General features: G+C 35.9%; 1 protein-coding gene across 4 annotated transcripts in view; it reads left to right on the plus strand.

The window, feature by feature from the left end:
* Positions 1-26,470, plus strand: part of STAG2 (stromal antigen 2) — a 74,049-nt gene that overhangs the window by 37,561 nt on the left and 10,018 nt on the right. For all 4 annotated transcript variants that reach the window (XM_038123062.1, XM_038123064.1, XM_038123063.1 and 1 more), the window contains exons 4-26: positions 451-612; positions 3,358-3,454; positions 4,718-4,794; positions 6,309-6,513; positions 8,759-8,910; positions 10,141-10,214; positions 10,329-10,452; positions 11,416-11,514; positions 11,610-11,689; positions 12,218-12,325; positions 13,172-13,283; positions 13,865-13,982; positions 14,694-14,797; positions 15,665-15,757; positions 15,951-16,040; positions 17,103-17,306; positions 18,828-18,898; positions 19,193-19,280; positions 19,384-19,464; positions 21,444-21,536; positions 23,898-24,072; positions 24,528-24,667; positions 25,827-25,928. In XM_038123062.1, coding sequence (XP_037978990.1) covers positions 451-612; positions 3,358-3,454; positions 4,718-4,794; positions 6,309-6,513; positions 8,759-8,910; positions 10,141-10,214; positions 10,329-10,452; positions 11,416-11,514; positions 11,610-11,689; positions 12,218-12,325; positions 13,172-13,283; positions 13,865-13,982; positions 14,694-14,797; positions 15,665-15,757; positions 15,951-16,040; positions 17,103-17,306; positions 18,828-18,898; positions 19,193-19,280; positions 19,384-19,464; positions 21,444-21,536; positions 23,898-24,072; positions 24,528-24,667; positions 25,827-25,928 — 2,649 coding nt within the window. The remainder of the gene's footprint in view (positions 1-450; positions 613-3,357; positions 3,455-4,717; positions 4,795-6,308; positions 6,514-8,758; positions 8,911-10,140; positions 10,215-10,328; positions 10,453-11,415; positions 11,515-11,609; positions 11,690-12,217; positions 12,326-13,171; positions 13,284-13,864; positions 13,983-14,693; positions 14,798-15,664; positions 15,758-15,950; positions 16,041-17,102; positions 17,307-18,827; positions 18,899-19,192; positions 19,281-19,383; positions 19,465-21,443; positions 21,537-23,897; positions 24,073-24,527; positions 24,668-25,826; positions 25,929-26,470) is intronic.

Consider the following 26,470-nt stretch of genomic DNA (forward strand, 5'->3'; position numbering starts at 1 on the left):
CCCCCCACTTGCCAATGTATATTCACATGGAAAAATAAAAGGTTAATGAGTTGCAGAGGAGACTTTGTGATACGTTAAGGAAATTGCCTTAGCTGTTAAAAGGAAATATGTGTAATCTGTTTTACAATTTAAACATGAGAAATATCTGTGTTACACACTCTCACTAATCACATATTTAGTTGCTTAAAGATTTTAAATGAGGGAAGGAGGAACCTGTAGAGTCCTTGCTGGTCTTTGTATCACTCAGGATCAGCTGTTCTCTACTTTTGCATTTTTATTTTATATGTACATATTCATACACACAGAGAGACACACAGATACACTGACATTTAAAAAATATGGTTGCTGAAAATCAAAGGCATTGCCTATATTGTCATGATATGGACAGTGATTTCTTTTTTTTAATACTTCATGATAATTAAATAAAACCTCTTCTGTGTGTGATTGCAGACCTGTAAAAAAGGAAAAAAAGGACCAGCAGAGAAAGGAAAAAGTGGAAACGGAGGAGGGAAACCCGGTGGTCCGAATCGGATGAATGGACATCACCAACAGAATGGTGTGGAAAACATGATGCTCTTTGAAGTAGTTAAAATGGGCAAGAGTGCTATGCAGGTAAGAGCTGGGATAGCTCTACGACTTGGATGTAGATACAATTTAAATATAACTATATTTTCTTCTACATGCAATTTAATCAAATGAAGTCTAAAGTAATTTTTTTCTTCAATTTGCTGTTTTTACTTATATATAAGAATCAAAATAAAGTGGTTTTGCTTTGTTGATGTTTGAATTTGAATGAGTTGATTTTTCATTTCTAAATGTTATGAATAATCACATATGAAATGAATAAATTCATACTACAATTTAAAATGAGTTTTTAGTATCCTGAATGAAGATAGATTATTTTAGATTGCATGACTTTAAGGTCCTTCTTTTGTGGTGGTAACTAAATACAAATGTGGTTTAGAGTTATTGTTGTCATAGAACTTAAAAAGAATCTGTAGTTTTTACATGCATCTGGAGCTTAGATTAGCTGAAAATAAATAGTTGCTTCTTTTCTCTCATCCAAAGTAAAATCACTAGCTAAAACTCACAGGCTCCTCTTTAAATTTCCTGACCCAAATTCCAGCCAATTACAGTGTAGCAGTATACTCTGGCCAAGTCGACTTAGGGTAGATTTAACCCCTTCAGGTATCTACATTAGGTACTCCTCCCTCCTGCATTTACTAACAGGATGGAAGTCAGACTGTTCAGAAATACAGCACTGTTTTTTTTAAAAAATTCAGATAGGTCACTGAAGTGTTTCCTTGTCTTTGAATCTCCTAGTCAAGATAGGGTTAAAGTGTAATAAATGTAAGCCTGTCAGCCATGAAGCTTTGCTGCTGACTCACTCATGTGACTCCTGGCAGTGTGGAAGAAAGACTATCTTTAGGACTGGAAATCTAGAGTTTGCAGCTCCTGTAATACACATGCAGGAAGCTGGGTTGCTGTGCAGTCCTCTCAAGGTTTACAGGCTCTTGCATTACAGCTGGAAACAAGAACAAATTACTTGGATGTATTTGGACAGAGGAAATTCTGATTCTCCCATCATTTGTTTTGTTCTATTTCAAAGCAGATGGAAAAACAATACTTCACTAACTGTTGCTTTGTGTGCAACTTGTTCAGCCAGTAATCAGTAATTGTATCTTCATGAATTTTTAACTGTTTAAAAAGATATACAGTCAAAATATTTTGCTTTCCAAGGGCAAAATGGGCCTTTGCTGAGTCTGATTACTTTGTTGAATTGGGAAATTGATACCTGAATCTTTGTCAATTTTTTAAAACTAGGAAGAAAAAAATTCTCAAGTTATTTTTAAACTAAAGTCCATATCAGCAGTCAGAGTATAAAGTTTTTTCCATGGCCCTCAGTGTTTGCTTATCTGGGAAAATTTTAGTAATAATTTTAAGTCAACTATTTTGTTTTAAATTCTATTCTATACCTTCTGAATTAGTTGACAAGGTGGTGTTAAGTCATAGGTTGGACTTGATGACCTGAGAGGTCTTTTCCAACCTAATCCATTCTGCGATCCTGTGAATCAGTGTCTGTTTCCTGCCAAAAAGAGCTGGTTCATTCACAGAGACAAAATGTTTCAAGAAACAACTCTTTTTCTGGTGCTTCTTTAAGTTGAGAGATTCTGAAAACAAGGCTGCTTAATGGAAATATTTGTTCCATTCCTATCATTCTTCAGTTCTTGCATGGTGACCTTCTTTAGAAGCCAAATTTGTTTTCTCCATATTTCACTCTTCCCTTCAAGTCAGTCCACTCAGGTCCAGTTCATAGGTTCTTTTCCTACTGGAAAGACCATGACAGTTTCACTTTGAGTTTTTCATTGTTTTTGTTGTGCTGGCAACAGTTGTGCATCACACTATAAACAATCTGAGATTCGGAGAAGAGGGATTTAGCTGTATCTCTGTTCAGAAGTTTTTCTCGATGGCAATATGTTTTATTTGTCCTCACAGCAATATTGGCTTTGAGAGTAAGCACTGAGAGTCCAGACAGCAAGCCTTGGAGATGGTGCATAGTCCAGCTGTCTTTTGAAATTCTTAATTATTCTGTCATTTAGGAAAGGGTACTAACATATCAAAAAAAGTCAAACATGAAACCTTGATACTACTATTGTACCTGTGTTAATAAAATTGTGTGTCTGTGTTTTATGACCTTGGCAGTAGATGGTTTGTACTCTACAAATGGATGGTTAAAACATAATTGCATGTAAATTCTGTTTTCTCAGAATGATTATCGCAGGTTTAATTGCTTCACATTAAAGGCTTTTAATAAAACGTGCTTGTTCCTCTTTGGCTTAGAGACTACAGAGTAATTAATATCCATGGAGTGTAGGGCAGTGCTGTTCATCCTGTTATGACAAATGTGGATGAAGCAAAGTCATCCAAGGGGCACATTTTTGAAGAATATAGGGAGTTGTAGCTGTTGGAATTGAATGCACAGATAATATCTTCGGAGAAATATCAATGGCTTGGCAGAGCAGGGGGAGGGTGTAAATAAAAAACCTGATTCTGTAAAATACCCCAATTATTTTTTGCATTCTTCCTCCAAAAATGTTACTGTAGAAGGATATGGTATTACTGTGCTTTATGTTCAGGTGTTGGTTTTGTACTGGTATATGTTTATAGAATAAAATGAGTTCTTGAGAACATACAGCAGTAAAAGAACATTTAAACATTTAGTTCTGTAGTAATCAAAAAAGAGAGTTCAAGTTACTTAAAGGGATGAAAAAGAATCACTTACTTGAAAGCAGTTAAGTAACAATGTCTTCAATTTATGAAAACTGAGCAGTGCCTTTTTTATTTGTTTTCTTTCAGTCTGTAGTGGATGACTGGATAGAGTCATACAAACATGACCGAGATATAGCACTTCTTGATCTCATTAACTTCTTTATTCAGTGTTCAGGCTGCAAAGGTAAGATACTGAATTGGTTACTCATCCATTTAAGTAATATTGCAGCATGATTCTCAGTCTTTGCTTTCATACTACTGAGGCTGTAAGACTGCTTCATCCCCAGAGCTAGTTTGTATTCTTAGGTTCTTGGAGTTGAACAAGTATTTCTGAAGGTGGGAGCAGGAGGTTTAGAAATCTTATGCTGTAGTTTAAAGTGTTTATTAAGCCCTTTGTATTTACAGCAGATAGAAGTCAGTACTGATACTTAACATGTACTTCCTCTTCCTTTGTTCCTGCTATTATTTCAGAAAATCGTCTCTCCTATCACTGATAGTTCAGCTTATTCAGTCTTGGAATTCTAATTTGGATGTACCTATGTTTTATCATTGATTAGGATTGCTTCATAGCTTTTGTAGACATGCTTGTTTCAAAAGATATTATGGACAACTTTATGTTAGCCTGTCTACAGTAAGATTGTGTTTCCATATTTTTTTCTTTATTTCCTGATTTTTATTTCCTCATTTTCCGCATCCTCCATTCTTTTGCCTCTCACCTCCTCTTGAAGAGACAGTAACTTGCCTTGCAGTGTCACTGTGCTTGATAGAGGAGGACTGGATGTAATTTGTTCTGCTCAAGTGTTTCTCTGTCCTGATAAACTTTAACATGCGTAAATCTCCAGAAAGCTAACAGTGTTCCTCAGAGGTTATCTGCTCTTTCAAGAGTAGTCACCTTTTGATTTTTGTTACAAGATAAAGCTGCAGAATCTTTTAATACTTTCTGTGATGATCCTTGTCATGAATTTTGCAATAAACTTCAGGAGGTCAAACAATTTGAGGCCAAGGCAAATAGAAATTTCATGAAAGCGCTCTGTTTATTATAGTGGAGAAGATAATAAGTAGCAATGCAGCTGTTGAAAATTGTCTTGCACTATTTAGAATCTTGAGTCCCAAAAGGTTACTTCAGATGGTGTAATGCTCACTGGTACAGAGGCCTGGCACAAGTATCTTTGACTTTTGATTGAGTGAATGAGTAAATTCTAGGTGTGTGTGTGTACATGCACACGAGCATGCTTCTTAAGAAGAATAAGACTAAACCCCACATAAATAAATGGTGTTAAGTATTTGTTGTACATGAATGCTAGAAGAAAAAAAGTGAAATTTATTAAAAATATACATATGTAATCAGGTGAAAATGGGTTATTTTGACATTGTAGCGGGAGGCATGTCATCTGCCATCTACAGCTTTCATATTAACAGCACTAATGGCTTAATTTCTAAATTGTAGGAGTTGTTACAGCAGAGATGTTCCGACATATGCAGAATTCTGAAATAATCCGAAAAATGACTGAAGAGTTTGATGAGGTAATTTAATGAAGTGCTGGTTCTGTATTCATTTTTATTTTCTTTTTGCCTGTCCTATTCTTGCTGGATCACGTTTATTTCAAGAATTTAGAGTTACAAAAATTACAGGACTTTCATGAATGAAAATATTAAACTCTTATTTCACTGAACTTAAAAGACTAGGAAGTAAAGCTCTGCATGTATGCAACTTATTTTATTAATGGTTTAAGAAATCAGTATTGCCTTTCTGTTTTTAAGTAGTGGAAACTCCTACTTTGGTGGCACTGTGGGGGATGCCTCCCTATCTTACTGTTTATATAGGCCTTATATTGTCTCTTAAAATTGTCACTAAATTTATTTCTGTGCATTCATTAATCTACAAATAGTGGGGATTTAAATTTTATTACTTTCCAGTTGAAGACTAATGGTTTTTCTTTCATGGGGATTATAGTTTTTTTCGCTTTAAATTGTCACTTTCTGTTCCACAGGGTGTTGGGGTAAATTAGATGTATTGGGGTTTTTGTTTTTGGTGGATGATGGGGTTCTTTTTATTTTGTTTGTTTTTTGTAGTTTTTATTTTGGCTTTCATTTGGTTTTGATTTTCCTGGGTTTGAGTGGTGTTCCTTTCATCCTGTGTTCAGAGAATGTAAATGTAGATTTAAAACCTCCTCCCCAAATTTGTCTAGTACAGACACAGTTCTCTCCACTGCCACCCCTCCAATAATTAAAAAAATCCATAACTTTAATTGAGGGGAAAATGTAATATCCTTTTCTTTAAAGGAATTTTAGTGTCCCTTAAAACCACCTCAATGCATAAATAGATTTGATCACTCTAAGGCAATATTGTGTGAAATTTTTAAAGCCACACCTGGGACTGTTGGTGCATGGGTTTTTTAATCACTATGTCATGCTGACTCTTTATTGTAATAGAATTCTAATGAGCAGCTCTCAGATTTCTAATCCCTTTTCATGGATACTTTCTTTATTTCTCAACCTATTTTGTTGCTCGGCCTCTTAAAGAAGCTGTTCACAGTGGCACTGACAAAAATGATTCTTTATTTCTCCCTGTCATTTTACCTTTATTTGTAAAGGCTCCCATATCACAAGGACACACATTTGTTATATTTGAGGTGTTGTAGTAGATAATTTTATGACTTCAGGAAGTTTCAGTCTGATATGTAAGCATTTCCCTGTAAACTTCCTTTTGATTCTGACCTGTTCCTAAACTTGTCACCTAACTGTTCATGTGATGATTCTAGTGTAATGAATTTGTAAGGCAAATAATTTCTTTCCTTTTATTTTGTGTCAAACAGAAAAGAGGAACTAGCAGTTAGAGCATTGTCTTCATGTTATAACAAGCCTCAGCTGCAAAGTATATTCATGTTTATGGAATCATATTCTTCTGATGTATCATTTTTAAGGCCTCTGAGATTTTGGCTTTAAAGTTGCACGTATCTCTTCTTAATCTTTATTTAATGAAATAACTTTTAAAGTGTTTGAAAGAGTTTCCTGTTTCCCTTTCTGTGTTTTAATAGGATAGTGGAGATTATCCACTAACTATGGCTGGCCCCCAGTGGAAAAAGTTCAAATCCAGTTTTTGTGAGTTCATTGGAGTACTTGTCCGACAATGTCAGTATAGCATCATATATGATGAATATATGATGGATACTGTCATTTCCCTGCTCACGGGGCTGTCAGACTCACAAGTCAGAGCGTTTCGGCACACTAGCACACTGGCAGGTCAGTGAATTATATTTATTTGGGTACTGCTTGCATTTAATGTTTTGTGTTGCACAGGACAGAATTACTCTGCTTGAACTTCTTGATGTTCAACATTCAGCTTGTGTTTTATTTTGTGATACAGCTTTCATCTTATGCAACTTGCTATGGGACAGCTTTTTATCTTGGATTTTTGTTACTGAAAAACACAGCACTATTTTAAAGCATTTTAGCTCTCTGGTATTTAATTTTTGTTACCCTTAGTAGAAAAGTAAATAGAAGGAAACTTTTCAGTTGATTCTACTAGATTGTCTTTGGTCATAAATAAGGGTGTAGGTGTCTTTTAATTTCAAATGCAGTTGAACCTGTTCATGCTCTGCATTAAGTCAGACAGAAGTTGTAGTTTATGTTGGATGCAGTTTTTACTGCAAACTTAAATTGTGCTACATATTGAGGCCATGGCACTATGTAAAGTAACATTTCCAGTCTTTGCATTAGAAATAATTAAAATAATATTTTCATCAGTAATACATTCTCTAAATTTCTCTATGTTTTATGTAATTGACCTTTTCACATCATTTTTTCCCAGTACGTTAAATTGTGAAGAAATCCTTTATGAGTTAAGTATAGAGTGTTTCAAAGAAACGTATTTGTGTGGACAAAGGATGAGCTTCTTGGATAAGGGAGTCCTAAACTTGCACTGATTACTGAGGAAGGATTGTGAATGGCATTGTGTGGCTGTCAGCTTATGTGAGGCTATGGTAAAAATTTTACTTTGAATGAGGTAAAATTAGGCTGAGTGTGAAACTGAGGTTTTGCCACACTGGAAGTAATTATTGTTAGCTTCCCTTGACCTGGCTGAAATACAGCTGGCTTCAGTCCTAACTGTCATGTCAGTCCTTCTGTATCCCTGATAGCCTTCTTGAATTTACATTAGCACACTGCACATGGGGCTGCTGCTGTGTGACTTGTACCAGCCAGAGCATTTCTTATGGAGAGAGGAACAAAACTTTATTTCAGGAGAATTTAGAGATTCTGCTGTATCATCAGTTTTGGCTGTCGTACCATATGACTTAATACAAATTCTAGGTCTTAAAAAGCAAGTTGTTACCTTCGGGGTTTTTTTTTTAAATTGGAGTTATGCCTGAATAAAAGTTGCAGAAATTGCCCTGTTGGTGTTTGTTTCTGTCAAACAAAATATTTTTTTACAAGCCTTGTGTTTTCATTTGTTCACATCAGCAGTCAATTCTGTTGGTTTTGTGTGTTCGTCTGAATTTTACTGTTTGCATTGTTGAAGATTGTATTTTATATGGAAAAGAGTGCCAGCAAAATCCTTGTATCCATATTTACTGGTACTTCTGGTAATTTCAGCTTCTGTGATTAAATCAGACTTGCTCTTTAATCTTGGAGATCACAGTGTGAGATGATATTTCAATGTAACTGCATGTCTTTAAGCCTTGCTCATTAGCTTTATGCTGGTGATACATGCACAAGAATTTTCTGTGTGTACTCTGCCAGGGCAAGCCCTTTTATGCCTTATTACAGAAGCTGACAAGGCAAGCAAGTACACAGTTGATCACCTTTTAGTTTCTGAAAAAAGGGATATTTGTCAGCACTCTTTTAAAAAGGATTGATCTAAAAATAAAAGGGCACAAAAATCCCACGCAAATGTGTTTTATGTTTTGGTTTTCTGTTTTCTGGCTTGTAGTTGGCTAATGCGCTTTCTCTGCTTCTGTTAATAAATGAATCTTTGAAAAACCTGCACCTTTTTAAAGTTAAATTGGGGGAAGAAGACTGGTGTGATATGGTGGTGTTGGTTGTCTAAGACATTTCCTTTTAAAGAAAGAAACTTCTTGTATATTTAAGACTGAATGGTATCAGTCGAACTGATTCTGGTAACAGTTCTTCTTGTATTTCTTGGGCTAACTTTGGTAATCTTACATTCTGCCTTCATTTTGGGGAGGAAACAGATCCTATATCTCTCAATTCAACAATAATAATAATGTACATATAATAAAAATAATGCTCATAGCATTAAAGAAGTGGCAAAAAAGAACAGAATAGCAATATTGCATCTATTGTCTTGATAAATAATGATGCAGCGCTTGGTAAAACATTGCATAAGTTTGTGTGTCAAAAAATCACAGTAAATATATTTTCATAGATACAGAAAGGGTTGACCAGAAGAGGTGTCAAGATTTTTCTAAGTTTTCTTAGATCATGAAACCTTTTCAATAATCCTTATTCTTTTCACTGCTTTTTGTAGCCATGAAACTGATGACTGCTTTAGTGAATGTGGCATTAAATCTAAGTATTAACATGGACAACACTCAGCGGCAGTATGAAGCAGAACGAAATAAAATAATTGGGAAACGAGCTAATGATCGGCTGGAACTCTTACTGCAGAAGAGAAAGGAGGTTAGTGCAACTAAGTGTTCATAAATATTAATGTTCATAAATGGCCACCAGTAATTAATCTTATTCTGTAATTGGTTTTGGTAGTTATCCATCTCTAACTCTTCAGGTTTCTCATCTTTAATGCTAAAAAACTTTGCAAGGTGCTTCTTACTGTCTGGTTTCCTGTTAAAAGAAGTAAAGGTAGAATCTTAAAAATAGTAGTGTCACAGTGAAGTTAGTGAGAGAGACTGCAATCAGTAATAGATAAGTTTTTTTTGTGTTTCTTGAGGAGTTTCCTACATTGAGCTCAAATATGTAACAAAGATGACCTCACATTGACAGGTTTTGGCTTCCAGAGAAGATCTCTGTGATCTTGGAGTAAAATACTGCTTTTATAATGTCAGTAATGATCTCAGCAGAAAATGTATTTAAAGGCTTTAGATAAGGCTTTTTTCGTGTACAGAAAGCAACTATCAAAGTTGAAAATGCAGTCTACTTCTGCTTTCTTTCTTTTGTATAAAGAGACTTGCTGATTCATTGCTGACAGTGTTATCTTGTTGAAAGCCCTAATGCAATCAGGTTTCAGTTTTTACTTTTGGGGCAATTGGTGGTTTGGTTTTTGTTTGTTTTTTGGTCTTTTTTTAGGTGGTGGTGATGTTTGTTTTCTTTTAGGTTTTTGTTTTTTAGACGCTAGGAATAACTTCTTCATGATGAAAGGAAACATCTCACCTTTGCTCTTCAGCATTTGTCCTGTTACCTGTTAAGGGTTTTTTCCCTGACAGTTCAGACAAACTAAGAGGTTTGCCTTCTGATCATCTCCTAAAGATCTTGCAGTTCAAGACTGATCTCTTAACAACCCATTCAATGTAGTTTTGTTAGATGTGTGTGCAGGCCTGTCCTAGTGTGAGTAATACATAGATATGTAAAAAAGCAATGATGTTAGTAGAAAATTAAATCAGGTTTTCTCACAAATTAATTAGGAAGGATCTTGCAGAAACACAAGATGTCTTTGTTACACTTGAAGAACAGTTTCCCAGTTATCAGAATTACTAAAATTTGTATGCTGTGGTAGATACAACTTCTTAAATAATAGCATATTGTACTGTGAAACAGATCTGTGAATATTTCTGAATCTGTGAAAGGATTTAATGGTCACACTTGTAAATGCTAATTTAGTTTGTCTAGCATCAGCACCATCTGATCTGACTGTAAAAGTGCTGCTCACTGTTTGTGTTCTCTACATTCTTTCAGCTTCAAGAAAATCAGGATGAAATAGAAAACATGATGAATGCAATATTTAAAGGTGTTTTTGTGCATAGATATAGGTAAGTTTCTCTCATTAAGTAATGTGTAGAATCATTAATTTATTCTGGAAGTTGGGGGCAGGTTATTTCCAATTATTCATCTCTTTGAACTTACTGCCCCACTTCTCTCCACAGAGATGCAATTGCTGAAATAAGAGCCATCTGCATTGAGGAGATCGGAATATGGATGAAAATGTACAGTGATGCCTTCCTCAATGACAGCTACTTAAAATATGTGGGGTGGACTATGCATGACAAGGTAAACTGCACAGAGCAAAAGGAGGAGAACCAAGAAGCAGAACTCCTTGGTTTTGGTTATTGATCTTTCCAGAGTAGGTTTGGATCTCCTACCTGTTCGAATTGATCACTGCTTTTCTTATCACTCAGAAGTACTGGCATTTCAAAATGCATAGAAGCCATATTTGAATATTTTTGGAGAGTACATACAGATTTTTTAAAGAAACTGTTATTTGTAGGCAAATGGTCTTTTCTATTTATTTATTGCTGCCAAGTTACAAATCTCTAGCATTCTCATCTAGCTGCAAAAGGTGTGGGAAAGACCCCCTTTAGTGCTGGTTAGTGCCTCAAGCTGTTATTTACCAACTACCACCTAGAGACTATTCTGTGCTTGGAGCGGTCAGTATAGTTTACAAATACTCCCTGACTCATTAGTGAGTCAGCACATTGCCTCGGTTCTTGCATCGGAAACTTCAAGCTGTTGAATTTTAAGTGAAGGAACTGAGGGATGCTCGGTCTTGCTGTGCTGTTCACGGGCTTGGTGTAAAAACCCAATAACCTCTGGCAGTGGCGTGAGGTCATCTTTACCTTAGAACATGTTCCCTGGTGAAGCAGATCTTGTATTTCAAGAGAAATGTTTCTCTCAGTATCTGCTTAGTAATTTTGACTGAACAAGGAATGGTCATCAATGATAGAAATATCTTGACTGTTTAGAAAGAATGAAACAAGTGTATTTTGATTTATGGAGATGGTAACTGCAGGAAGACCTTGGGGGGTTTTGTTTGTTTTTATTGCTTCACTGCCTTGTTACAAACAAGGTTATGTTCTTATGTCATTAACATAATCATTGCTAGTGTATTGTGACAGCATTTAACCTTTGTTTTTGAATTAATTCTGACTGTAAAAGAAACTTGTCCTGTATGACATGAAGATCACATCAGTATCCTATACTTGACTTTTAATTCAGTTCTTAATTTTATTTTAGCAAGGAGAAGTAAGACTCAAATGCCTCACTGCTTTGCAAGGGCTTTACTATAATAAGGAGCTTAATTCCAAATTGGAACTCTTCACCAGTCGGTTCAAGGTTAGTGTTACTTCTTACTTTAAGTATATATGATTTTTTTAAAAGTTGCATTACACTTCTTTCCTCTTCAAAAATATTTTCTTTTGTGTTCTTAGGATAGAATTGTGTCTATGACTCTTGACAAAGAATATGATGTTGCAGTCCAAGCAATAAAATTACTCACTCTTGTTTTACAGTAAGTACATATACATTTCCTTATTTGACATACGGCAAATAATCAAAACTTAAGTGTTGACCTTGTGGGTGAGGCCAGTAGCATGACACTTCAGATAATCTGAAGGCTACAGAAATGTCTATGCATCTTACACTCAAAGAAAATGAAATTCCAAAAGTAATCTCTCTAGAACAGTGTCACTACTTTTCTCCCATAGTTCATTGGTGTAAGGGCTTGGGACTTTGAATTCAGCTTTGTAGTTAAAAACTGTCATGGAATGTTTGAAATGAAGAACACGGAATACATTGAACATTACACAGTAGTTGAAGTCTTGAGCATAACCTTCTAGCAATAGCTCATACTTCATCACTGTATTTTGTTCAGGAAGACTTTGGAACTAAGACTGGAGTTTTAGGACGATAAATTGAAGGAAAAGGTTTAGGTTCTCATTCATTTCCATCTCCCTCATTAGCGTTCATACTTTGTTGACTCGGCCTTTTTGGTTTTTTCTTTCTTTCTTTCTTTCCTTCTTTCCATCCCTACCCCTAGGAGTAGTGAAGAAGTTCTGACTGCAGAAGACTGTGAAAATGTCTACCACCTGGTTTATTCAGCTCATCGGCCAGTAGCAGTTGCCGCAGGGGAATTTCTTTATAAAAAGTAAGATGGAGAAATTACAGTTAACTTCTTGATCCTGTAGATTTGTGTGCATTAATACGATGATTCTTATTAGATTTAATCAAGAAAAGGAAAAATTAATCATAAAGTGGCCTTAAGAAAGAAGAGACAATGTAACATTACTGTATTTTCTAAACTGCTGTAGTTTTTCTAAATGGGAAATAGAAGTTTGGAAGGCTGCACTTTGAAAGCTTGTTCCTTCAGGGAATATAATAAAAATGTTCCTATGTCTTCTCCTTTCACATTCTTCCTGTGAAACGTCTTAAAATGCTTATTTAGTTTGGGGCCTAAAACTTGGGCTTACATCATGAGTGTTTTCCCATTTGTAGTTCCTCCCCTGTGCCTGCCTCCTCCCCATTGTCCCATATGACCATTTCATAAAATACTTTTCATTTTAAAAATCCACTAAAAATCCAGCACGTCAGGTGTGTACGAGAACAAAATAGAGTTTCCAGTTAATACTTTTCAGACCTCCTTCCAATATTTCTTAGCTGCTTTAAAGCCTCCTGTAGGGAGGTTCAGAAAATATAATTTGCTGAGGAGGAGCATAGGACCTCAAGCACCTGCAATTATCACTGATGTTTGTAAAGCATTTTGTTGTAATCATACATCCCACTGGAAACAGTCAGTGGCATATTAACTCAGCATATATAAAATGCATATATGAAATTGTTCAAATGATACTTGTCCCAAATTACTTCCTTTCAAAGTAAAATATGGAGCAAAGCAACAAGGTATTTAGTGTGTAAAAACCCAGTATCTTGATGTGAGTTGAATATGGTGAAGGCAATGAAGGAGAAACTTCTCAAGAAATAATTTTTCTTTTAGGCTTTTCAGCCGCAGAGATGCTGAAGATGATGGAATACTGAAAAGGAGGGGAAGACAAAGTCCAAATGCTAATCTTGTGAAGACATTAGTGTTTTTCTTTTTGGAAAGTGAAGTAAGTTGGGTTTCAGGGATGTCCTTGTTTTTGTGGTGTGTGTGGGGGTTGTTGTTGTTGTTGTGGTTCTAATTTTTGTCGGTTAAATTTTGTCATTTTTTTTTTTCCCCCACCCATTGGCTAATAACCATGAATCTGTCCTGGCTTTCCTGTTGTTTGAGCAACCTGGGGGTCAAAAGACTGTTTTGTGTGGTTGTGTTTGTTTGAAGGATCTGTCAGTACACACAGTATTGAGACAGGCTGTGAGTGCTACTCTGACAAACATGATGATGTGTAAGTGCAAGAAATTCTGAATTGATAGATTTAAAAGGGGAGAGAGAAAAAAGCAAAAAAGCCCACAATCCCCACCCACCTATCCCCCAAGTTTCAAAAGATCTTGTAGCACTGCTCCTTGTAGCTGTTGGTCTGGATTCATCCTTTTAAGTTAATTGGGGAAGAAAATCTTCTGTTTAACCAGAGAGCTTGCAAAACTTGCTCTGTATTTTTGCCACAGGCAGGAGCCAAACGCAAGAAATACTCTGTCTTCTAGTTCTTTAATAATCTTCATTGCTGATAAAGTACTTAATCTGCTCTTATTTTAGTTGCATGAACATGCTGCTTATCTTGTGGACAGCATGTGGGACTGTGCAACAGACCTCTTGAAGGACTGGGAATGTATGAACAGTCTTCTGCTGGAGGAACCTCTCAATGGAGAAGAACGTAAGAGATTTTTCTAGATCTTTGCTTATATTGCTGTGCAGTTTTTGTTAGGCTTGAAATAAGGAAAAATATGTTTACATATATTTTCTGTGTTTCCATGACTATAAGAAGTCACTAATACCAATTATGAAATGCGAGGAAGTGTAGAAAGAGGTCACTCCCTGGTATGGAAATGTTACACAAGAGCAATGGTTAGAAGAAAAGAAAAGGAATTAGCATGCAGTGTTGCCTTGGTTCAGGCTGCACTTTTGTGCATGGAGAAACGAGGTTGCTTGTGAAACTGGTTAATTTCTTGTTACAACTACCATATGGAAAAATAACATAATTTCTTTGATGACAGTAGACCCAAACAAAACCTCTGGTATAATTCTGTAATACATAGGTGCTAGTAAATGGACCTCTGAAAAACAGAAAGAAAGAAAAATAATTATAAAACTTAGTGCTTATTCCATCACATCCTGTGACCCATCCAGTGATATTCCCTCAATTTTTCAGTATTTTCTGGTGTTATTTTATAAGGTACTTACTTTCTATATTCCCTCTGTCACCCCCATCTCTGGAAATGAGCTGTTGGTCTACATGGCTGTCTTTCTGCCTTAACCAAAAAAGCTGGAAAACCCCCCAAAACCCAAACAAAAACCCCAACGTATCTCAGTCCTTGTGGAAAATGAAAAATAAGTTGTGTGTTAACATCTGTTTCTTAAATTTCAGCTTTAACAGACAGACAGGAAAGCGCACTGATTGAAATCATGCTTTGTACAATTCGGCAAGCGGCTGAATGTCATCCTCCGGTGGGAAGAGGAACGGGGAAAAGGGTAGGAAGCAAAAAACCTGCTCATCTAGAGATGTGGGAATGGCTCTGTGGGGCCACTGGGGGAAGAAGAAAGAGCCTGTAGGCTGTTGCTGCTGAAGGGACTGAGATGGGAGATTCAGCTTTGGTCTCCACATCTGACTACCCTGGCTAGTTTGCTTTTTCTGGACTTGGGCACGGGCTTGGTGCTGTTCAAACTACTGCATTTGTTTGTGCTATTAAAGATAATAAAAATTGATTTTGCAAACAGTATTGATTTGAAGGGAGGACTAGAATCAATGGTTGGGAAAAGCTAAAAGTATTTTCAGTGGGAAAGAACAAAGTGAGGGAAAGGAAAATACACCACATAGTCTCTTGAAAGAAGACCAGTCCACCAGTTGGCTTTTCTTTGATGGCATGAAGTTTAGACAGCCTTTTTTGTGGAGACATTAAGCAGTCTTCTCTCAAGACTGGTTCATATTTTGGTAAGAAACCCATTTAAGAACAGGTTAAAAACTTGTATGAAAATAGGATTGACAAATTAATTGAGTAAATATTTTTAAAAATTGCAAGCTGAAGGTGTCCCCATTCTTACATTATCATTTCAGTCATGGTATTTTGTTGCAGGAAAGGTAAACCTTTTGTTCTAGGTTGTCAATTCTGTTTTCAAGATAATCTTAATAGTGTTAGGACTGACTTCTAATTGCATTTTTGGAATGCTGAATGTTGTTTTTTCCTTTTTTTTTCTGAATTGCACATTGTCCTCCTGCTTTACATTTATATGTTACAGTGGTTTTAGAGGTCCATGTACCTAGTCATCATTTCATTAACAATAATAAAACTTTGCACCAGAACTTTTAGCTATAAAATCCTCACAATATCAATATTTTAGGTGCTGACAGCAAAGGAAAAGAAAACCCAGCTGGATGACAGGACAAAAATTACTGAGCTTTTTGCGGTGGCACTTCCTCAGTTGCTAGCAAAGGTAGGTTTAGTTCCATGTCTTGCTGATGGATGGTTGTTGAAATGTTTACAAGTATATTTCTGTAATTAATTATACAGCTTGCCATGAATTTTATATTTTTCTTACTAATCTTTATTTATATTTGCTTGTTCTATAATGAATTATGTTGTCCAAGACATTTTCAACTAAACTTTCTCCGTTGCCAATTTTACAGTATTCTGTAGATGCAGAAAAAGTCACCAACTTACTGCAGTTGCCACAGTACTTTGATTTGGAAATTTATACAACGGGGCGATTAGAAAAGGTACAGTAATATCCACACATAAACATAAAAGGAAAACTCCCAGAATTTAGACTTCGTCACTGGAATTTTAATCACCATTTTAGAAGTGGTTTTTTGTGTACAGGAGATTTTATTTATTGAAACCCTTACTGATAGTGTGACTTCAATTTCAGTGCTGTGACTGGCTGCTCTTCTTAGAGATACTGAAAATATGAATCTTCTAAGTCCTGTCTGGCCAGCTTTAACAGACAATCTTCCAGTTAAATGAACTTAAATTGAGAACATTTATTGCTGGGTTATGGTCATATTTGTGATAGCTGTCTGACAGATAAAACTTGTAGAAACAGCTCAGTAAGTTCTCTTTTTCTGTCACTGAAACTAGAAAACCACCATCATCATTGCTTGAAAAAGAGGAAGGATAGCAGATCACAAATGATGTAGTTACTGCTTTCATTTTATCTGCTGTGATGATGAAGTTGAAGCTGTTCTCATCTCTGTCTCCTTCTCAGATGTGCTACTGCATTGTGAAGGAAGTAGCTGGAAATCATTAGAGTCAAAAAGTGATGAAATGTGTAGTTGACAGCACAGCCAGCAGTGATCAAGCAGCAGTGAACATCTCAGGTTGAGGGGACGAATATATGAACAGCTGAAGTTGGCTTTAGTTGGTGGACAATAGAGTGTTATGAAACTAAAACTTTAATTATACAGCTTTTAAGGCACACATAAACATGCATAAATGTTTGTTTGAGTGGGAGGTAAATACTTCTGTGTTGTTCAGTTGTCATTGCAAATTCAAGTGCTAGATAAGACCATACCAACAATAGCAAATTTTTAATCCCTTCTGTGGTTTGGTCTTTGACAAGCTCCAACTTAATTTTTGATAAATAGACTTTATTTCTCAGAAGCTTCACTGATTTTCTAGAAGGTATTTGTGTTCTGTATCATAGTTACAAAAGTAATAAACAGAATGTACACTTTTAAATTCTTTAAGGTTTATTAAAATGTGTGTGTATATTTGTGTGTGTGTATATATATATGAAAATAAAAATACATATTTTCTTCTTTGGCTCATCTTTCTTGTAGCATTTGGATGCCTTACTGCGACAAATCCGGGATATTGTGGAGAAGCACACAGATATAGATGTTTTGGAAGCCTGTTCAAAAACCTACCATGCTCTCTGTAACGAAGAATTCACAATCTTTAACAGGGTTGACATTGCAAGAAGTCAGTTAATAGATGAATTGGCAGACAAGTTTAATCGACTTCTTGAGGACTTCCTGCAAGAGGTATTTTAATGTACAAGATCACCTTTTCCTGCCCTTGTAAATATTTTCAGTATTTTTTCTGTCTTTCTCTGCTAGTCAGAGCTAGGGATGGGAGCTTCCCCCTGGTTTTCAAAACTCTTAAGTCAAGTGCAATAATACAACAGTATCGCTGTTGTGATAGTGTGAACACAGACTGTTCTTTTAGTGAGTCTTTAATTTTGGTCTCCTTTTGACAAGAGTCCTTTGGGAATTCAAGATAAGTTTCAGATAAACAAATAAATACATAAACTTTTTACTCTTAGCTTTTGAGGCTTACAGTTTTGAGAGTTGTAGTATTGTAGTTCCCCTAGGATTCTCCTCAGATGTACTACTGGTGCTAGTCTTGCCTGTGGTTGCATGTTGCTGTTGTTAAATATCAAAATCTCTAGAAAAACACTCCCCCTCCCTCCTGAATGCAAGCAGATGCAGTTAGCAGATCAAAAATAACTTTGTTCCCACACAGTGTTGATCTGAGAAGTGAGAATCTTCTGATAGAGTATTTAACTTCACTATGTTGGATCTCTTGACATTCAGACAAAATTTGTTTTCTCCTTTTCATCTGTGGTGAGGAGCATAGGAAGTGTCTTTTTGACAGCTTCATTCTTAATGTTTCTTAAATGCATGTAGTTCATCAAGCTCTCCTTTTTTCTCTTGCTTTTTGTTCCAAACTAGAATTCCATTCTAGGAATCCTAAATAAGAAATGTGCTCATTTGTTTCCCTTTGTGATGAAGAGAAAGAATGAGAGGTAGAGCAAGGACATGAGATGTCAGAAGTTGGCTTGAAGGAAAAAGGCAAATACTCTGGTGGAAGTCTTGAAATCCTTAGTTCTTTGATAGGTTGGGCAACTACAGAATAGTAAAACTGGCATTATCTCTGCTAGACTAAGGAGGAGTTTCTTCACCTCAGGTAGTTTATCTTACGAACAAATAGATACTTTTTTGACCCTTTGATTTTTACTCTTTTTTCACTAAATGCAAGTTTGTCAGAGCTTATGGGAGGATTAGAACAAACCAGTTCCCTTACCTCACTCAGAGACTTTTTTTCCGTGCTTAAACTAAGGCTGATGTACTGACCTGTGGCCCATGTAGTCCAGTGTCTTTTGTCTGACAGTGGCCTCTGCTGGATTCTTCAGAGAAAATAGAAGCACCTACATTATACATTGTATTTTGCTAGCCTAGGCTCTTTCTGTTTTTTCTCCCTTCTCCTTCTTTCCCCCCACTCCCCCTCTCTCTTCTTCAGCCGCTCTTTTATAGAATCCCAGAATTGTTGAGGGTGGAAAAGACATTTAACATCATTGACTCCATCTCTAGATATGAACTGCTGGCTGCCCTGTCTCTCTGACTCTTCTGAAAGCATATGTGACATGATAAATAATTTATCAATAATGTAGAATCAGGTCCTCACCCTCTCTTGCCCCCATTTTGGGGGTGTGTGTGTTTGGTTTTACTAAGTTCACTGAGACTACACTGCTTGAGATATCTCACTGTATGATTATTAAATAGGGGGAGGAACCTGATGAAGATGATGCATATCAAGTCTTGTCAACACTGAAGAGAATCACTGCTTTTCACAAGTAAGTGGCTTCTGCACATGCCTGTCAGGGTTTGTGGTGGGGGGGTTGTTTGTTTTTAATATGAGGTATCTTACTTTTTAATGCAACTTCATGGAATTGTTTTGGGTTTTTTTTATTATTTTGTGTGTGTGTGTTGGTTTGGGTGGGGAGGTGTTCAGTGGCTGGGTTTTTTCATAATTTAAAACATTTAATTAATTATTTTTGATCAGTTAAGCTTTTAGTAGTTGTTAACTTCAAATTGCAGAAAAATTGTTAGATAAATAATACTTTTTGCTTCATTTCTAATGCTTCCAGTGCTCATGACCTATCAAGATGGGATTTGTTTGGCTGCAACTACAAGCTATTGAAAACTGGCATTGAAAATGGAGACATGCCAGAACAGGTCTGTAGTTAAAATGTGTTCTTTAGACACAACAACAAATACCTTTTGTTGCTGTCTTTTATTGGTCTTTGTCATCTAATGCTTTCTTTCCTTTTGATTTCAGATTGTTATTCATGCACTGCAGTGTACTCATTATGTAATCCTTTGGCAGCTAGCAAAAGTTACTGAAAGCAGTTCCACAAAGGTATGCCTTGTTCCAGTTGTATTAGTAAATAAACATTTGTACATAGTGCAGTGTCATCGAGTGGGAACTCTGATGGAATTGATTAAAACTAGGATTTTTCTTTATATTGATGCCTACCTAATCCTACTTTTTTCATAAGTTCTTCTGAATTAATAGTTTTAGTAGTCACATTCTTTACTTTTACAAACCTAGTACTTCCTTTAATTGTTTTTATTATTTAAATGTCAGTATTATGTTTAATTTGACTGAATTTTAAAATATTAGTAAATAAATGTGGTACCTATCAGCCACAGTAACAATGTCAAGAAGGGGTAGAATGGAAGTTACCAAACACAGTATAGTTAGTCTTACTACTTTCAGGTAGTGGGTTTGGATTTGTTTGGAAACATTGAAGTATCAGTGATGAGTTGGTGACATCTAAGAATTTGTACACTATCATAGTATTCTTATTGCTCAGTATGTTGCAATCCATCAGTCTTTTAAATCTATTGTTAAATAAAGATGTGAAAAGATTAAGTTAAATTACAGTTTTTTTCAGGGAATGATGAGAGACCCTGTTCTGGTTCTTTGTATAGTAATCTTGAAGGGCAAAGCTCTGGCAAATGTCATCTTTCCAATTTCACTTCTTGAAAAATCTTAGAGAAAGGATTAAGGTTTCCTGTATCCTGCATTGCTTGAAGAGGTTGATTAGGTGGTTCACTGTGTGAACTGCCGAATGAAAAAAGACTTTTTTCAAAAGGCCTAGCTAGTTTAGAATGGAGTTTGTAAGTGCTGAAACATTTTAATGATTTCTCAAAAATTAAAAAAATGTAATCCCTGTAATCAAGCATACTTTTTCTGCAGTTCCTGTAAGAAGAGTACTTTTTTACTGGAAATCTGTGCTGGAGTTGCACTTCATTATTGGAGTTACTGTTAACACACCTTTCTTTATGTCAGAGGGGAGACAAGTTAATTCTTTAGGTTTTTTAAACACTTTGATTATTGTGCCTGTAATTAATACAAGAAAAAAAGTTGTATATGACTGTCACAATTTACTAGGGACAAAACAAAGGGAACTCATGACATTAATAGTGTTATGAGTAATTAATAATCCATTATTACAATACTCTCATTTTAATGTGAGGACACATACATTTTTTCCTTTATTTTTAAATTTTATTTTAGGATGTTGTAGTTTGAGCTCCTGGTAGATGCAGGAGTAGAAAATCATGCTAGGTAATTTGTACTAACGCTCTTATAACAGAGAACACCTGTATCAGATTAATGTGGTTTTCCCCTATCTGTTGAGACTTCTTTAGTCCAGTGAGTAATTATAGTCTGAAGGTGTTATAGATGAATATGAACTTCACCACTGGCTGGTTAGTTTACCCATCTGTGTTTTAATGGCTTTTAACATTTCCAACCCCAAATACCTGATAAGAAGTGGCTGCACAGATTGTTGAGAGGTGGCGTAGGTGTGTGAAGGATTTGGAGGTTTTGTTACCTTATTCTTTAAAGGGTAAACAGCAGTCTTGAGGTTTTTGTAACTGTGATTAAAGTTTTATCACAAGCCTAATGGCAGAAGATGAGCTAAATACTGACAAGTTAGTTTAAAAATGAAGATAAACCTAGCTGTTTTGCAGCAAAATGTAATTTGGAATACTTTCAGCAGGAATGAAAAAAATCTAATAGAAGAGTGGTCCCTTACGGAGATTATTTTCTGCTCCTACATAACAGGTTTTTTAACACAATTAAAATAACATGATTTTCATCCCAACTGCCATCTCTTCTGTGCTACACAGAATGAAAAAATTAAGGAAATTGCTACTTGCTAATTTTGTTTGTAATAGTGATTTTAAAAAATAATGTAGTGCACTTGAATGTTACCATAACTTGAATGTTAAAGGTCTGTGGTGGAATGCTTTGTGAAAGTGAATGCACTGTATGGGACTATAAAATTGGAAAAGCAAAACTGTTACATGAAATCATTCTTTTTAAAGGAGGATCTTCTACGTCTAAAGAAGCAGATGAGAGTGTTCTGTCAAATCTGCCAACACTACCTGACCAATGTAAATACTGCTGTTAAGGAACAGGTTAGTGGCTGTTGTTACTTGGAGTCTTCTAATACTGTACTTTTAACACAGCTGAAAAGTTCCTCTTGCTAATATTTTTGGCACTTATGCAGGAACGTGATGTTCTGGCTGTTCAGGCTGAGTGCCCTTTGAGTGTCAGTGCACACAGTACTTGTTTGCTTGTCCTCCTCATGTACATAGGATTTCAGAATCCATTTAAACTTGATTCTTTTGAGTAATTTTAGGCAGCATAATGTTTTATGCAAAGGAGCTTTTTGTTACTTTAAGTAATGACTCTGCAGGTGCGCTGTAGAAGCCTCCGGCTGTAAGCTGAGTGAGAGTTCCATTTCAAACCTCTTGCTTACCATGTGCTAATGACCCACATCTCCTGTGGAGCTCTGGATTCATAGCCTCAAAACTGGCTAAGGACAGCAATTTAAAAGGTTTTTTTAAAATTTTGTCTTTAAATGCATGCAGGTGCAGCTTCTCTTCCTTCTCTGTGTTGCTTCATAACACAATATATTCCTCAGATTTCAGAGTCCCAAGAATTTTAGAATCTCAAAACCAGAGGGAAAAAAATGACTACTGAAGATGAGTGTGTATGTGTTTATACATGCACAAAGTATTCACTGTAATCCAGGAGAGTTTATTGTTGGGAAAAGGGAATTTTTGGAGTCACCTTTAGGAACATTGTCACACTGCTCTCTTGGTAATAGTGTTGTTTAGAGGTGCTGTAGCAAATGGTTGGAAGCCTCAGCAATGATACACTGCTTGATGAGCAGTTTTACAGTTAGTCCCTCATACAGTTGCCCTTTGTGGGGAGAGTTTTAGCTGGAAATAAGTTCTTAAATGTTTCAGACATTAAAAATGTAGATATTGAGCTTGAGTAATGCATGACAGTTTAGGCAGAAGACAGAAGTCCTGACTTTTTCGAAATGCTGGCATGCAGGTTTTGGGGGAGGTCCTTAGTTTTTGCTTCTGTTTCAAAAAGAATTGAGACATTGGGAAACACTTATCCTGAGTTCTGAGAATAACAGGGTTAAAAAAAAATTAACTGTAGGGGCTGAGTCTCTTCAATCTGTGGGCAAATAGTTCTTTGGCCAGGACACTCATAGGATTTTGAGGTTCCAGGGAAGAGCACAGGTTACTGATAGAATTAATTCTAAGTAAATGCCTTTAACAGTCTTTAAAATGCTAAAATGAAAGAAAATGAAGTATGTCTCTACGGGGAAGGACCAGATTATCTTCTAGGTAGACTGTTTAATTAAAGACATAGAAAGCCAGGAGCCTTTTTGCTGCTGAAGATAATAATAACCTGGTTAAAGTGGAAAATCTGGTCCACTGAGTCGCACAGCTGCAGCTTTTGAAACTCTTGCTAGAACAAGAATACTCCTGGAGCTTAATAGGCATGTTCTGTGTCAAAGAGCTATCTAGTGTAATAGTCACAAGGTGTAGGGTGTGAATGTGCTAGTAATAAAAATTACTGAACCTCTGAGTAGGTCTCTCTAAGAGTCTGTATGACTCTCAGACTCTGGTGAACACTCTAGAAACTGGAGCTGCCTAGTTACACAGGGTACCTGTCACATAGGTACAATGTTCCTCTTGGTGTGGCTTCATTTCCCTTCTCTAATCTCATGAAAGGACATAAGGGACTTCAGAGGAGCACATGTATTTTTTGTGACCAGGAATTAGTAATACTCACTTTGAGGAGTTAGAAAACAGACCTGTTCATGGAAGTACTTGGAAGATTCGAGCCAAAGAAAGAGAAGGTGCAGCACTAAGCAGCTTGTTGCCTTGGTCTGCTAGTTGGAAGAATGTCAGTCTCTGTGTCAGGTACTATGACATTTGAACCTTCTGGGGCAGTGGAGTACAGACATTGGAATCTGATATCAGATGTACAAGTTAGCCAGCAAAAGAAAAAGTTGGTTGCGCTTTTGCATTTTTGGACATTAGGATTTAAAGGGATTTAATAATCTCAGCTGTTATATGTTAAACAAACATGATTGAAACATTTTAAAGAAAAGACAATGAAAAGGAGATTGTACTGTAGTCAGAGTCCAGAAAATTCTCTAGTGACCTAATGTAGTATCCATCAGGTACAATTTGGGAATTTCAGGCTTCTCATGTTGTAATCTTGCAATATTTTCATATTTAGTTTGGCATCATCTGTGCAATATTTTTATTTGGAGACCCAGTCTTGACACAGGAACCTGCAGTGTGAAGCTATGCACTTTTTGACTTCAGTTGGCCTTTGTAGTTGGGTAGGACTGTAGTGGCCTGTGTATACTGTTGAGATCTTGAGTATTTTGTCAAGTGCAAATACATTATTCTAAACAAAATCCACTTTCCAAACAAGTATTTATTAAGGTTTCTTTTTAACAGGCTTTCACAATTCTGTGTGATGTGTTGATGATCTTCAGCCATCAGATTATGACAGGAGGACGTGACATGTTGGAGCCACTTGTTTACACTCCTGATTCTTCCTTGCAATCTGAACTACTCAGTTTTATTTTAGATCATGTCTTCATTGATCAGGATGATGATAATAATAGTGCGGGTTTGTACAAAACTTAAATTTCCTTTCTGTTTTTTGTTTTCTAACTAATATCTTTGTTTCCTTGTGCATTTCTGGGTTTTTGTGGTGGTGGTATTTTGTTGTTGGGTTTTTTCTTGTTTGCCTGGTTACTTTTTTGTTTTAATTTTGTTTTGTCATTGAGAGGTGTGCATGTGCACAAAGGTAGGTGTGGCTTTTAAATGTTAGGCAGCTGATTAAAGGACTTTCTGTATTGGGAACATGTAGGATAATTGCAATAAAGGTTTGGTTTAATAGGCTCAAATATTTATCTCTGTATCAGGGTAACAGATATGTCAGTGGACAGTGAAGTGCATTGCCATCAGAACTGAGATCTGATTTTCTGAATCATGACCACTAGCCCATACCAGTTTTGTATATAAATGTTTAAACATGGTGTCTTTAAACCTGACAATTTTCCTGTTCTGAACTCTTTCTAGATGGACAGCAGGATGATGAAGCCAGCAAAATTGAAGCGTTGCACAAAAGAAGAAACCTGCTTGCAGCTTTTTGTAAGCTGATTGTGTATACTGTGGTGGAAATGAACACAGCCGCGGACATTTTCAAGCAATATATGAAGGTAAATTTGAAGCTTAGTAGTGGTACTTCATAAAAGTGCTAGAATACAGTATTTGTAGGATTTTTAACTATTACTTGGTTTTTTACCTTGCAAGATATTTGGTTCAAAATGTGAAGAATTCAGAATTCCAGATTTGTAGGCCCTTTTTTGTATGTAGGGGGAAAAATTACTGAGATGAGATTTACAATTCCAGTGTTGTGTGGGTGGTGGGGACCGAGGAGGGAAACTAATTATTTTAGTGCTGTTTTTACTAGTTTTATTTTCTTATTCTGATGGATGGTGTATTTTTAATCCACTTATTAGTTTGGTAGGCCTTTTGAGAATGTTCTTCCCAAGATCAATTCCGTAATGTCTAGTCTCATCCAATAATTTAAGTTTAAACTTTGTAGAAGAGATGTAAAATTTGAGTCCCCTCTCCCCATTATCTTTAGATCTTTGCAATCTTACTTAAATATAAAAACCTCTCCTGGTTTTATAGGTATAAAAACCTATAAAAACCTGGGCTCATGGGATTCCCAGCTGCACACTAATATGAGTTCTCATTTTGTGAACATGATAAAGCTTTGCTCCTTGGTGATTACCCTAAAAACTTAAAATTTCGGCAGCCTGCTTTTATCTGTCTTGAGTGCCCTGCATATATTTTGATTGACCAAATAACCAACTGGGTCTTTCTTAAACCTGAAATACTTCAAAAACTGAACAGACAGCTGTGTTTGTTGGACAAATTATGCCTGTGATGCTGTCTGTAAGTGCATCCTTTCAGCAAAGAAAATAAAACTCCCTACCAGAGTAACAGGAGTAAGTAAAAATATTAGATTCTGATCTTGTACCCTGAAGGGGTGAACACGTGTCATTAACAAATATGTCATGGCCTTGAAGATAAATAGGTCATTCTGCCTCTAAAGGATACTCACTCACTGCAAGAATGAAAAGTGGGTTTATTCTTTTTGCATTCGTGTTTTTTTCAATCATTATTCTGGAGGAGGTTCAGGGTATAATTTTGGTGTGATCATGAACATATTGGGTTTTTTTTCCTTTAGAAAATGTTTGATTTTTCTTTTTAAAAGAGCATATCCTAGATTTTGTTTTCAGAATAATTCAGTAGTTGTAGTGTTTTCAACTAACATTGACAATTAACCTTTTTTTTTGTTTTTCTTAGTATTACAATGACTATGGTGATATTATTAAAGAAACGATGAGTAAAACAAGACAGATAGACAAAATCCAATGTGCTAAAACACTTATTCTTAGTTTGCAGCAGGTAAGAGTTTACAGCATTTTTATGCATGGAATTTCATACTGTAGATGTCCTGTTGTTTAGTAACTTGTTTGAGATACTGATGATGAAATTTTTATGGGTGGTAGGGATAATTAGGTGTCTACACTGAAACACATTTTCTGCAGCTATGTGAAAAACTGCCAGAAGTCTTCCTATACTTACCAAATATTGTACCACAAAAAATGTAGGAGAGGTCAATAAATAGAAAATGAATGTAACTCTATGAAACCTTCATAACTTCAAAACAATAGTTTAAGTAAAGTATTCAGATATGTGTTGTGAAATGGCCAGTTTACTTGTTTGTGAACAGATAAATACTTCCTGCCTGGTTGGTAGGGGGTTGGGGTTTTTTTGTGGGGGTTTTGTTTTGCTTTTGGTGTGGTGTTTTGGTTTTGGGTTTTTTAAACTATTCTGAGAATTAGTTTGAAGTGTTAGTAATTTCTTAATGCTTAGTAGGGACTTCACACATTTGACAATAAGACATACTTTAATGCTCTTTTCAGTAAAGTTTGTGTGGAAACCTG

The sequence above is a fragment of the Motacilla alba genome, chromosome 4A (genome assembly GCF_015832195.1).
Source record: "Motacilla alba alba isolate MOTALB_02 chromosome 4A, Motacilla_alba_V1.0_pri, whole genome shotgun sequence".
Lineage (NCBI taxonomy): Eukaryota > Metazoa > Chordata > Aves > Passeriformes > Motacillidae > Motacilla > Motacilla alba.